Raw genomic sequence first — 13543 nt, forward strand, 5'->3', positions numbered from 1 at the left:
ATAGTTTCTTGTGTCACTGTGAATGCTTTACAAATACAGACTTTTCATGGTCCACTTAATACAGACACTTTTGTGTTGTGATAGTTTTAATAAATAATGGAACTCATGAGTTACAATTGGATTTTTCTGGTTTTGAATAAGTCTATAATATTTTTATTGTTGCACTTCAATGGAAATTCTCTGACTATTCCCATACAACACTTGAGTAACCGTCTACAGACTTCCCAGCTACAAAATTCCCATCTATGTAATTTGAATAGTTGGTGTTAAAGATTTGGAAACACTACTGCCTTGAATGTTGATGTAGATGTTTGTTATGGTAAAAGGGATCAAAGGTTATGAGGTCATGACAGAGGTTAAAGGATTAGCATGTGACAATAAGAATTGGTCAGGAAAATGGAAAAGTAGAACTAATTTTTCTTGCACCCACCTCTGCTTTCTGTCAAATAAAAACTTCTGGTAATGACATAGCAAGAAGGAGAGACAAAGGTTAATGAGTAGCACAAGTTCAAATGTGCAAAGTATTGGAGTGTAAATTGGATCATACAACCTAATGTAGTTGTGTAATCTAACAAAAGACTTTGAGACATTGTGGAAAACGTTGTGAGGCAGGCAACTTAATTTTAATTGTTTGAACACCTTAACACTCATAATGCACATCAGTTAGTTAAAGTGAAGGCTATGATTGTCAAAGCATTGTTGATGAATAAACATGATTGCTATCCTGAAGGAAATGAGTTACATAGTTTTGATTAAGTCTTTTTATGTCTTTATACAATATATTATGGAAAGCATCAATAGGTTTTATTATCGTTAAACTTAATAGAGTTCTTTTCAGAAGGCATATTTTACAGATGAAAATAAGTTTGAAAGTAAAATTAGAATTATTTAGCAAATACATTAAAGGAAGTTTAATATGATGAAGCTATGTACTTCAAGAATGGAGCACGTAAGGAGAAATCTAAGGAAGATACTTTTATTTGTATTCTTTTAATTCCTTTGTACATGGAAATATGTTGGTGGGTGTATGTAAAACTTAGGTTTTGATTGTTTCACTATCCAAATTTCTTATTACACAAAATGTAAATTATAAAAGCTGGAGTCCTTTTCAGTTCCCTACTTAGAATGCTGCAGTTCTTCCAGTTGTCTGGTTTAGTTTAATTTTTCTGATGATATTCCCATAAGTATGCATTTTAATTTCCCTTGTGATTTGAAATTAAAAGTAGGAGATAATACACACTTTCTTCAAAACATAAAAATAAACAAATGACCCATGAAGAGCTAAGAGGCAGAAAGTGCCTGTCAGTTATATTACTTCACAGTGGTGGCCTGACAGAAACACATTTTGTGAATCTAACACACAGATAAAAAGAAAGGTCAGGGTTCAGACAGCTAGTTTATTGCAAATGGTTCTCATGGATTTTCTGTTTTCCCTTAGGTTTTCTGGGTTCATTGTTTAAATGGCCTCTTCCACTCATTCATTCTGTTTTGGTTTCCACTAAAAGCCCTCCAACATGGTAAGTATTATGAAAAATAAAAATACAGATGTTGAAAGGTACAAAATAGCCAAATACCTTCTTTTTTTTCTTAAGAAAGCTTTATAAATACTAAGTTTTGTGTGATTAAATTTCAAGATACCATTTCTAGAACTAGAGCATATGGAGTATATTTAAAATGTTTCATTTAAAGTCTGTTGAAAAGTAGGAGTAATATTATGTACATATGCATAAAACTATATAGATCTGAAACAAGGTGGAGAAAAAGAGATTGCTATTTAGTTATGCTATTTTTTAATACAATATGCTACCATCGTAAATGCCTACAAGATCCTAAATCACTACTATCCCTTACTTTGTCTCTTTGTAAGCATCCATTGCTGGTGTGTATACCTTCTCTCGTGTTACTTCAAGGGCATAACCCATTAGTTTGTATCTGTGGGCTTGTGACAGAGCAAACTGGGACCTCTTGGACAGCTCAGTCCTGTCACTGTTCTAGTTCAACTGTTGTGTGTGCACCTGAGTTGCAGAAGGAAATGGGACAGCCAGGAGGAAAGCTGTATTAATTGGGGGAAGCTGGAAAGCACTGCTTCCAATTCAAGGGAATCTTTATGTGTATGGGAGGTCTCATAGGGGTAGGGTTTTGTTTTGCTTCCACTTTGTGGGGAGAAGAAAAAAAGTGTGTACCCTGCAGCTTTTCTGTAATATTAGTGGTCTTCTCTTTTTCCATGCTACAGCCAGACACTCTGCCCTGACATAGGGGACAGAAATATTCTCATGGGCATTTTGGAACTGTTGAGACTAGATAGTGAGATGGTAACAGCTGCTTGTGCCTGAAAAGGTTAAGGGGGAAAACTTCTTGCAGAGTATTTTATACCTGGGAGACTTCTGATGGGTAAAGGGAAGTAGGTAGTGGCCTGTTTTCTCTGAAAGGCCACACTGCATGTGAGTTCAGAAGCAGCGGTTTGCATTGGAGAGATTTAGACAGCCCAGGAGGAAAGAAATCCCAAAATGCCAATGCATGCTCCAAAACCACAACCTCAAATCCGAACTAAAATCCCCATTCAAAGCTGTAGCCAATCTGTGTGAGAGATTTATGCATTACATGATAGAGAAGTGCATTACATGGTAGAGTTTATGTAGTGATACAGAATAGAATTCATGTGTGGATGACAAAGCAGAAATATTTGTGAGAGCACTGTAGCACAGACCTTTTCCGCCCACGACCGCTGGGCTAGAACTGACATTCTGACAAGTGTTCTCTGGAAGTTTGAACAAACTGCCTTCTATCTTCCTCTGTTGTTCTTAGAGAAAGACAAAGAGAGCAGGGGGAGCAGAATTGTGCACACGGTGGGCAGTATAACCAGTACCTGCTGTGGATCTGCCTGGTGCAGAGTTGTGCTTGAAGGGAAAGTGAGCGCAGGATGGGAGCTGCTGCTCTGATGGCTGTGTGTGTAAAGAGGAAAGGGAAATAATGCTGTTAGTTTCCTAGGGAGGAGCTGATCTTGACAACTTTGTCAACAGAACAGTAAATGGCAGAAGCCAAACTTACATGTACAAGTAAATCCATCAACTGCTCCCTCTTCTGTATAACCTTTAAAATGAGCCATGGTGTCAGCTTTGTTTTCAGGCTTCCAGAGCTTTTGTAGTCTTTTGTGGTGTGCTAGTCTGTCCAGGAAGAAAGTTAAATCTGGGAAGTTCCAGGAGTGCAAACAGTATCACTAGAGCAAAGGAGGCAGCCATTGTGAGCTCCCCATCTTGGAATGGGAAAGAGCTAGGTTAAGCAGGACTATTTGCAAGCATTTTTATTCTAATATTTGGTGTGAACTTTCACCTTCTGTCTTTTACAGAATATCAATAAATAGATGGGTTTTTTTCTGTGATAAACTGGCCTCACAGATCCTGAAAAGCTCTTAGAAAGAAGCACTCTTCATCCATGACTAAAATTAATTTCATTTCAAACATGTGTAAAGGTGGTATGAAGGCTGGAAGAACACTCAAGGCAAATATGAAAACATACTTAATTAGCAGCATTTAATATACCATATGCTAGCAGGGAATAGTGGGGAAAAAATAGGTGTTTTCAACTACAGACCATATCTATCATCTTGTCACCTTCCTCTGGCCAGCCCAATCAGAGGAGTTTTAAACCCATCCCCAATCCCTAAAAAAAAAAAACCCTATCACCTTTATTCTGTCATCCAACACAGCTTTTTTAAAAACAGCCTTCCTTATGCTCTCTCGCCATTAGTGGGTTTTATTTTACTTTTTTTTTCTTTGTCTTGTACTTTTATCCTTCCTTACTGCATGGAGAGTATTTTAATACCTTTTCATATGATTGCAGTAAAAAGCAATATCCCAGTGATTAGAACCTCTACAGCAGAGTAGGCGTTCTGGTTCAGTTGCAGTATATGAACAATCTCGAGTGCTAAAAGCATTTCTAAACTGAACACATAATTTTTCGAGCTCAATACTTCAAACTGAGAATGAGGAATTCCCTCTAGATAGTTCACTCGTGTGTTGTCCCATGTCTGCCAGGAACTTTCACAGAACTGGGATCGGAAAAGCCTATGCTCTAGCAATAGTCATAAAATAAGTTCTGTTAAATAAGCATAAATGCACAGCTTCAGAATCCTGAACTTAAGAACCACAGTAGATATGATTTTTGTGCAAACACATCTCTTTAGGGCCCTGACTCTTTGCATAAATGCTGTGTGTGTATCCATATGTGCAAAATAGATATGTATTTATATGAATCCACAGATTTGAGTTGGGTAAGTTTTGAAAATGTCATGAATAACAAACATCTCAAGAATTAGAATTGAGTATATTTTGTATACTCAGAAAAATGAGTAAGAGCAAAGATAAGTTTCTATACCAAAAATATCAGAATCAGTTAAAATCTGACTCTCTAAGCTTTCTATTTACTTCTATGTTACAATCAAAGTACCCTATAGTTATTATATTTCATACTTTTCTGAAGGTAAGATACTGTATCTCTGAAGCCACTCTAACTGAATTGTTACTGACTACAACATTACTCATATTGGTATATGATGTTACAAAAAGCTGCTGCTTCTAGCATAATTTCTGAGGTCACTGGAAGTTTTAAAGGAGTAAAAATCATGAAAGTCATAGATCTCTGCCGTTTGATACGGTTCAAGTTGAAATCTGCTGTCATTACCCATCTCTCTTGTACCAAACATAAGATGTTTTATTTTTTTATATAGATATATAGATATAGCTATTATGGATATTTAAATGCTTAAATGTTTTTGTTTTTATCACACTTTCCTTCTCCAGGTAACGTATTTGGCAATGGTAAAACTTCAGATTACTTGCTCCTGGGGAACACTGTATACACTGTAAGTTTTGCCTGTAGCTATCTAGTATTCTATCAGCAGACTGCCTCTGTCTTTAACTCTTAGTGATATGGCTTTATTTTTACTTACCATTCTCTACATAGAAGATCTGAATCATTGCAGTGCCTTAAGAATAATAAATGACACCTGAATGACTCTGAGAAGCTTTGAAATTCATTTTGCATTCTAATCCAGATTTTAAAACAAAGCAGTTTAATAAAGATTCAGAAGATACATCTGTCCTTTACTGGAAACTGTCTATTTTTTTTAATAATGGGAATTGTAATTTTCTAATTAGCATGCTCATTAATTTAAAGTAAGTTTCTGCATTTGGAAAAACCCTAAGTTGTTGGATATGGAACTGGTTTGTGGACTTGTGAAGATACAATTCTGTTCTCCCTCTCATAATTTATCATAGGGCCTTTAAAGAGGCATAGAGTCACATGGAACCAAGGTTTGTGGGGTGCCTCTCTGGAGACAACCAGACTGCTAGAATTACAGCTAACCCACACTTAACAGTAATCTTCTGTTACTCTTGTAGATAGTGGTCACTATTGGGTTTTTTCTTTTAGTCTTTCTTTAGTCTTTCATCCCCTAGAATAAATTAATGAAGCTAAATACCTGTTTTTCACTTGCTAGGTATCAATATTACCCAATAGATTAAGGTTTTCCAAGATCTCTCTTAGCAAAATTAGACTTGTGTGTACTCTCCTCTGTTCTTCAACGTTAAGAGTTCAATTAATTTTTCAACTTCCTATTGTATTGGCAGATACAAAAAAGAAAGTAATTCTTCCATCAAAACAAGAGGGGTGCAATACAAATACAAATTCACATCAAAATCATTTTCCTTGGAGAACAGGGAAATATCATAACTGAAATAAAAGGGAAGTATTCTAGAATATATTGTAGTCATTTAAGCATGTAGCTACTGTCAGCATCTCCTGTGTATGAGAGAACATTTTGAATAGTGTTTTCGGGTTAGCCAATCAGAAAGTTTAAACTTGGCATAAAGGGCCAAGTAACCACAGCCCATTCTGTGTATTTCCTACTGCTGTGGCAGTTAAAATAAAACATTTCTTCTGCTGGTCCATACATGGACTTTGGAATAGTTCTTTCAGGCACATTGGAAAATTGTTTGTTCACATGTTCTCTTAAAAGTTTATTTGCTCTACACTTTCCTTTCGCTGTTCGAAAAGGCAAGCACAGCATGTTCTGTCAGCAGTAGTCACATATGATCATGCAATCTATCATATGATGAACTGATTTCTATTAGGAATGGATGGAATATCCTGGGTAAGTGTTTTCTGTACAAGTCTTAATAAAATAAAAATGTAAGGTCACAGTCATTGTCATAGCTCAATCCTGACAGAAGGAGTTGAACTGACACGGGTCTGTTTGTATTATGATCTCGTAACGCCAAGCAATATTTAGAAGTCAGTTATTTATCTGAATGTCACTGCTTTCCCCAACACTGATAAATACTTCATAAGAGTATTTACCAGAACTACTTGTTGTTCTAAGTAAAACAGTTTCTCCTTGGAGAGAGGATCTCTGCACCAGATTTTCAACCCATCTACAAATGTTTCATTTTTTGTTTTACTTAGAAGTTGCAGCCTTGTTCAGTTCAGCTGAAGTTTATTTTATGAATTGTATATATGTATACATGAGTTGCATAAATTCACGTGTCTAGCATGTAAGCTGAGTTTTCTGATAGTATCTCCTTTTCTTTGATTGCTCTAAAAGTATCCTCTGTATTGGCCATCACTTTGTAGTGTGAGTTAGCACTGTATACTTGTTAAACCAGATTATGCAACATACTGCTGCAATCACAGCTGAAGTTCATTCCTCAAGTGATCTCAGAACTCTGTCCTACCCAATCATTCTGCTCTACGCTTCCTTCCAAAAGCCAAGCTTGGCACCAGGAGAAAACAAGCTACATATGCTGCACTAAGAGTTTACTGGATTACACTAGGTCCTGTGGAGCTGATTGTTCAACAATTGCTGTCATTTAGATTGTCACCCATCAGTTGATGGCTAAGTCTTGAAATCTTACAGTAATGCAGAGCATCTGAGTATCATCTGTGACATCAGCTGACTCACAAACATCAAAGCTTGCATTTTCAGATTTGCAGAAACATTTTCCACAACCTTCAGAAATTAGTTAATTTCTGATACTTTCAATGGAGTAATCTGGGGCTACTGATTCCTGTTTGTCAAGCTATATCCATAACTGATAAAACAGAGGTCACACTGCAATTGTTTTATCAACTTCAACTTGTTTTCAAGTAGGAGAGCTGAAACTTCACCATCTTGAGAGGCTAATTGCTTGCTACCAACCTGCAGAATGGCCAAGAATTTCCCAAGAAAACACTGTTTCACTATTATAAGTCCAGGCAACCTGCTTTTTCATTTGTTTTCCAGACTGTCCACTTTCCTTCAATTCAGATTGAAAATCTGGGGAAGGATGGGGGTTGCAATTGATGTATTCCTGCTCTTGCACACGAAATCAAGGAGGTCTGGAGTACACACAAAGATTTGAGAGATTTTCAAAATTGGAGGAGGGGGTATTGAAGATTTTTTTTTTTTTTTTAAATCTCTCTGTGAAGTGATCTGCACTGACAGTTGTCAGTCAGTGTCTTGAAATATAAAAATAATAAGGCTACAGTACTTCTTATACTTCCCACTGCTTTTAATCTGTTTTTAGGAAGTCTCTATTCATCACTTGCACAAAAATTGGTAGGAAAGGGATTCAGAAATTAATACGGTTTCTTTGGATCCACAAAGAAAGTCAGGAATGTGCACTGATTCATATCACGTTCTGGAATAATTTCTTGAAACATACATTTCAAATAGGAGTAGAGTGCCATGAAAATATTTGTATGACCATTCTTTCTTGAGAGATCTTTTTAAACAAGCTCAGTGCTTTGTACAGAATATCAGTTTGACTTCTTGTTTCCTGGGTAGGATTCAGTGAAATATTGTTAGTTTGGATCAAGAGGAGAAGGGAGCAATAAACCCAAATTCTTTAGTAAGATGCTGTGCATAGTTAGTAACTCTGATAGGGAGATCAGTTAAGATACAAGGGGTGTATTGATTCACATAGTCTATGTCTCCTTTATAGAGTCCTGCAGTGTTTGTTTTGTGTATACATTTTTTCTGTGCAATGAGAATTCTTAATCTGATCCTAATGAATGATATTTTCTTTTCTTATGACTGACTCAAAGGTAGCAAGCTGAGATGAGAAGTATTTTTCTGCCATAATTCTTTTTTTTTTCCACTTGTCCAAATATAGCACCAGACTGGATAGACTAAGTAAATTATAACACTCATCATGGTCCTTCATTTTCTTCTAATTAGATTTCACACATGTTTTAGATAATGGAATTGTGGTCCTGTGACTTTTTTTTTTTTCTCTCTCAATAATGCAGTGGTAGTTGAAATACAAGATTCCAGAATTAAAAGCATAAACTTACAGCTAGGGTAGAAGCTTTCTGGCAGAATTTGTATCCTTCTGTGCACCAGACATAGTGAAAGACTTGTCAAATATATTTAACCAGTTATTTTCAGCTTCTGATTGAAGTAGATGTCTTCTGAGTTTCTGAGGCTCCTTGAAGTTCAACCACAGACAGCCTCATTTACATCATTGCTGCCAGCCTGGCCAACAAACTAGAGTTTAAACTATAGCTGTTACAGCCAGAGCTTCGTCTTTATGACTTAGTTTTTCAGCCTTATGTTCTTCAGATTGCACGTAAAGCAAAACTTGTGATCGTGTTCACATGTGAGTTAGAAAATGTAGTAACTATTTATTTGCTAAACAGAAAACTTGTTTTGTGTGAATTTCAAAGGACAGAGATAAACAATTTTCCTTTATCAACCAGTCCTTGCTGTGGGATTATAAATTTTCTACTACTGTTCATCTCTAAACTGAAATGGAGTATGTCCTACAGGACAATAACGTAACATTTTCAGAGACTGCTCCATAAAAGAGTAAAGATAAGAAAAGAGTAAAGATGAGAGGGAAGAATGAAAGTGGCGTAATGGACTCATTCAGTGTGTTATTTTGTATGCAGAACGTAGAACTCTGGCTTTTCAAGGTTTGGCAAAGGTGATTCATTTACTAACAAAGTTCAAATAAAGTAAACAAAACTTTTTTTTTTAATTTAGGCTAGTGTAAGCTTGATCAATTGCAAGTTTTCACCCCAGCACCTAGATCTTCTAAATCGATATTCATGTAGGAAGTAGTAGTCATCCTCTCCATAACTAGGGGGTCTGCAATCTCCACTGAAGTGGACTACACTTTTCACAAACCTTTATGTGTAACCATCAATAAAAAAGCTAATGTTTCTGTAAGAACCAGACTTGCAGAGTTTTAAGAAGCAAGGGAAATGTTTAAGACTTCTATTAGAAGTGTTTTCCAAATCTAATTAGTGGAGATTAAGAATTATTAGCTTCCCTTAATAGTGTTCTATTACTAACTCATTACTGGGATGTATCTTTCTATCTTCTAGTGGCATTTTGCTGTGGTCATTTCAAAGGGACACTTAAACTTCAGATCTAAGTGCAAACACAAAAAAAAAAAAAAAAGAGGAAAAATACAACTAGCTGTGATCTGAAAGAATTTCACTTTGGGGCTGCTGAGAGCCCTACGCTTTTGGGGGAGCAGATTCAATTAAAGTGGAAGGGCTCTTCCGTAAGTTCTGCAGGTCCATAGAAATTATTGCCTTCTGCTTTATGAACTTTGTTTTATATCCTATTGCACAGCTAGGTGCATTGACACCCACAGTACTTTGTTGAGTATTATTAAGAAAATCACATGTAAACTGAAGAAATTTATTATCTTTTCCATTATTTCATTTGTGCAAATAAACATGAAGTGTGAAAGCCATTAAACTTTTTTCTTCTGTTCTTCTGAAAGTTCAGCAAAACTAATCAATTCTGTATGTTAAGTAAGATTCCCATATTAAATAAGAATTCTCTTTCTCTATTTCTCTCTCTCTCAAGTTTGTGGTTCTAACTGTGTGTTTGAAGGCTGGATTAGAGACCTCATATTGGACTTTGGTAAGCAAATGTCTTTACCATATTCTCAAATGTTCTATAAAATACGATGGGTGAATAATTGTATTTTCTTCTTATTATTTTCCTAATTCTTATTATATTGCACCCTTGTAGTTTGTCAGCCCACCCCACGGTGTCAAACTACACTGTGCTTACTACGTGGAAAAACAGAATATCCACATACAAAAAATAATGCTTATTATTGAAAAGTAAAATTACTCTGAACTGATTGTAATTAAACTTACATTGGCTTAAAATGCGGTAATATTTCTGCTGAAAGTATCATCTTTCTTCAAGAAATAGTTAACTGAAGTAGTAAGACTTAAATCAATAAAAGGCATGGAGATTTCATCCAATATATCAGAATCGCATTGTAAATACTAAGCAGCAAAGATCTTCTGCCATGTTATAATACATTCATGATGATTGTTCTGTTTTCTTTTCTTGTTTGTTTTAACAGTTCAGCCATATAGCTATCTGGGGCAGCATAGCACTTTGGGTAGTGTTTTTTGGAATCTACTCTTCTCTGTGGCCAGTCATTCCTATGGCACCTGATATGTCAGGAGAGGTAAAAATATATTTTAACTAATATCCCTGTGTGTGCAAAGAATATTGTTTCAGTCTTTAGTACAGGTCTAATCTTTATTGAATCCCTCTGCTAACTAGAGGTGCATAAGAGGGTTGCTTCTTTCATACCTTCAATCTGGTAGCCATGTCTTTTACTCTTGTGAAAATGGAGCTCAAATAACAGGCTGTGATTATATGGCCTAGTGAGGAAGAACAGACAGGTGAGCTGCTTTGCAGTAAGTTTTCATTTTCTAAAGGGAAGTCTTACCAAATTCAGAACTCAGAATTACAGTGCTTATTTGCCTGGAGGCTTTTGAAAACGAGGTAGCAGTAATAGTGCGTTAGTTAAGGTTTTTTCATCTTCAATTTTACAAATTTGCTAAGTATTTGAAACTGTAAAATGCCTCAAAAAAATTGAGGTGCCATAACATTGCATAAGCAGCTACTTGTCATGCATGCATTTCCTTTTCTATTAATAGGCTGCTTAGAATGCATTATTGTACTGTATCTTTAACCTTTTGACAATGATTACTGGTTTCTCTTTCATTTATTATCTCATTTGTGTAAACCTGCTCTGAATATTGCAAATAGGACTGAATCCAGAAAAGATGCTTAATTGCTGCCTCTGCTGATCTAATTGGGACTTCAGTCTCAAATTCTCAACACCATTCAGCTCCAGAAACATCTGAAGTTTAGTATTAATTTCCCAGACACTAATGTCTGCTGGGAATGGCTGGTAGCTCCTGAGCTGAGAAGTTCAGTGTGCAGTCTCAGTAGGAATCAGCAACTGAGAGTCCCTGCCTGTTTCAGAAAGATACTCTTCTAGTAGTTCTCAAAGTACATCAACTAAATCAAGCCTTAAACCAGTAAAAGAGTGAGTGGCTTTAACTCCACCTTTGTGATATAATTCAGCAGTTTAAAAACTCAGGCAGGATGTGGGAACCTTAGGTGCATCTCTCCCTCACTTGGAGGTAATTCAGACTGACAAATCTCACCTCTTATGTTAGCAGTTATGGGAAAATAGTATATAGGCATTTATATAACTACTACATTTTAATGGAAAGCACAAGTAATTAATTTAAGTACTTGGACACCTAAGAAAAAAATGAATTTGCAATTATACAATTTCTTGCTGGTTTTCCTCTATTATAACCTCTGACCTGTGTATATATGTAGATTTTATACATTACCATGTTGCCTCTACTGCTCAAAATTATGTACATTACTGTAAATTAAAGTAATTGAAGCTATCATACTTAAGCATTTTTCTTCATATACACTGTATTTTGTACAAGAAATATAATTATGTTGAAATCTATTAGTTTTACAGATTTTGTAAAAACTTTATACATTGTTCTTTTAGACAGAATAACTTCTATAGTAATAAGCACAGCAGGAGCAATTAGGGTGTGTTATGCTTGGTGTGACATAAAAGTGGTTACCTCACTGTTGAAACTACTGAATATTTTACTTAGTACATGTTTAGTCTCTGAAGTTACTGTGAGCAAAAGATGTTTTTGAAGGGAATGTCATTCCTACAAACTTGGAAAAACAGTTGTTCATCAAGAGATGTAGCTGTCAACAAAAATAAATACTCTCAGGGTTTGAATTCAACATGATACCAAAGTGGTATGACTTACGAACCTGAATTCATTTATTTGTTGTGATAAAACTGTATCTGTGTAGTTAGTTTTATTTTGTTAGTATCTTTCCATATGTGTGTATGTGTATGTGCATGCAGTTGTTCGGGGAGGGATTGTTGGGTGATGTTGATTTTGGTTTTGTTTTCTTTCTTTTGTTTTCTTCGTCATTGTTTGATGACAGCATGTTTGGGCTCTGCTTCCATATGGAAGTGTTGTGTTTCCCAAGTCTCCAGGAGGTGTTTGTTACTTCCCACCATTGCAACGTGAAAGGGGATATGGTGAGAGTCAAACCATCCCAAGACAGTAAACTCTTTTCCCTTAGAGTTCCCAGTGGAGGTGGGAAGAAGGCCTGTGTAAAAGGACGTGTCCCATACAGATCTGGAACGTTAGCTCAGACAATCCTTAAGAGAAAACGGAGAGCCTGTGTCAACTACCACATGAGCATGCAGTTGGAATAGTACAGATTAAAAATCAGATTTGCTGATTTCTGGACAAACAAAGTGAATAAATGGATCTTTCTGAAATAATTAAGCATATTTTAATAATTTATCTAAAGCAGTTTGGGAATTTTGTGTAACGGTGTGGTAGCTGGTAAAATGAAATATGTGACTGTCCATCTACTTCTGTGCATGTAATTAGGCAATTCAGCTTAATTCTGCATTTTCCCAAACTGTGATACGTAAGCCACTTTAAGGCAGTGCACCAGGAGAGTTGAAATGTGGCTTCTGGCTCACGTGAGCAGAGGTATCCTAGCACAAGTGTTCTCCTGATATGAATAACTGGTAGTTATATAGCCAACATCTGATAAAGATTGATCACAGACATTTGGGTGACAGTAGCTGAAAGATGTTTCTTAAGTAAAATGATGACAAGACCTTAGAGTCAGCATTCAAACAAGAAACCAGTTAATTTTGCCAACTCTAAAACAGTTTTTATTCCAGTTTAAAAAAAAAAAGTCCCTCGTGAAGAAAACTTCATTCATTTTCCCTGATTGATGATGTTTAGATGAAAACTGTCAGTTCACCATTGTCTTTCTGCATATACAGCCCAGAGGGAAAAATGGACCAAAAATGTGAGAGAATCAATGGGATTTATGAAGGAGAACAAAATAGAAAAATAGGCGGTAAAATTGAAGAAGGAGATATGTGATTAAAAGGAAGTGATAACCTCAGTAGGTAATTCTATACCATCCATGGCTAGTTCAGGTACTGTAGCAGATCAACTTTAAGTTAAGACTCTTCTAATAGTCTGAAACAAGACTTCTGTGTTTTATCACTAATTAAGATGAAATTATTAATTTACCTTGATATTATTTTTGTTTGCACATTAGACTCATTCATTTTAAAATTTCTCGTTTTGAGTTTAGTCTGCGAATAAGGGAGTATATTTTTCTAGTCTTAGACACAGCTCCTAAAATACT

At 35.8% G+C, this 13543-nt stretch overlaps 1 protein-coding gene across 4 annotated transcripts in view; it reads left to right on the top strand.

The window, feature by feature from the left end:
* Nucleotides 1–13543, top strand: part of ATP8A1 (ATPase phospholipid transporting 8A1) — a 116829-nt gene that overhangs the window by 84537 nt on the left and 18749 nt on the right. For all 4 annotated transcript variants that reach the window (XM_086746571.1, XM_086746572.1, XM_086746570.1 and 1 more), the window contains 4 exons: nt 1439–1517; nt 4800–4861; nt 9860–9916; nt 10374–10481. In XM_086746571.1, the coding sequence (XP_086602697.1) occupies nt 1439–1517; nt 4800–4861; nt 9860–9916; nt 10374–10481 (306 nt within the window). The remainder of the gene's footprint in view (nt 1–1438; nt 1518–4799; nt 4862–9859; nt 9917–10373; nt 10482–13543) is intronic.

This window comes from Chlamydotis macqueenii, chromosome 4 (genome assembly GCF_036417535.1).
Source record: "Chlamydotis macqueenii isolate bChlMac1 chromosome 4, bChlMac1.mat, whole genome shotgun sequence".
Classification (NCBI taxonomy): domain Eukaryota; kingdom Metazoa; phylum Chordata; class Aves; order Otidiformes; family Otididae; genus Chlamydotis; species Chlamydotis macqueenii.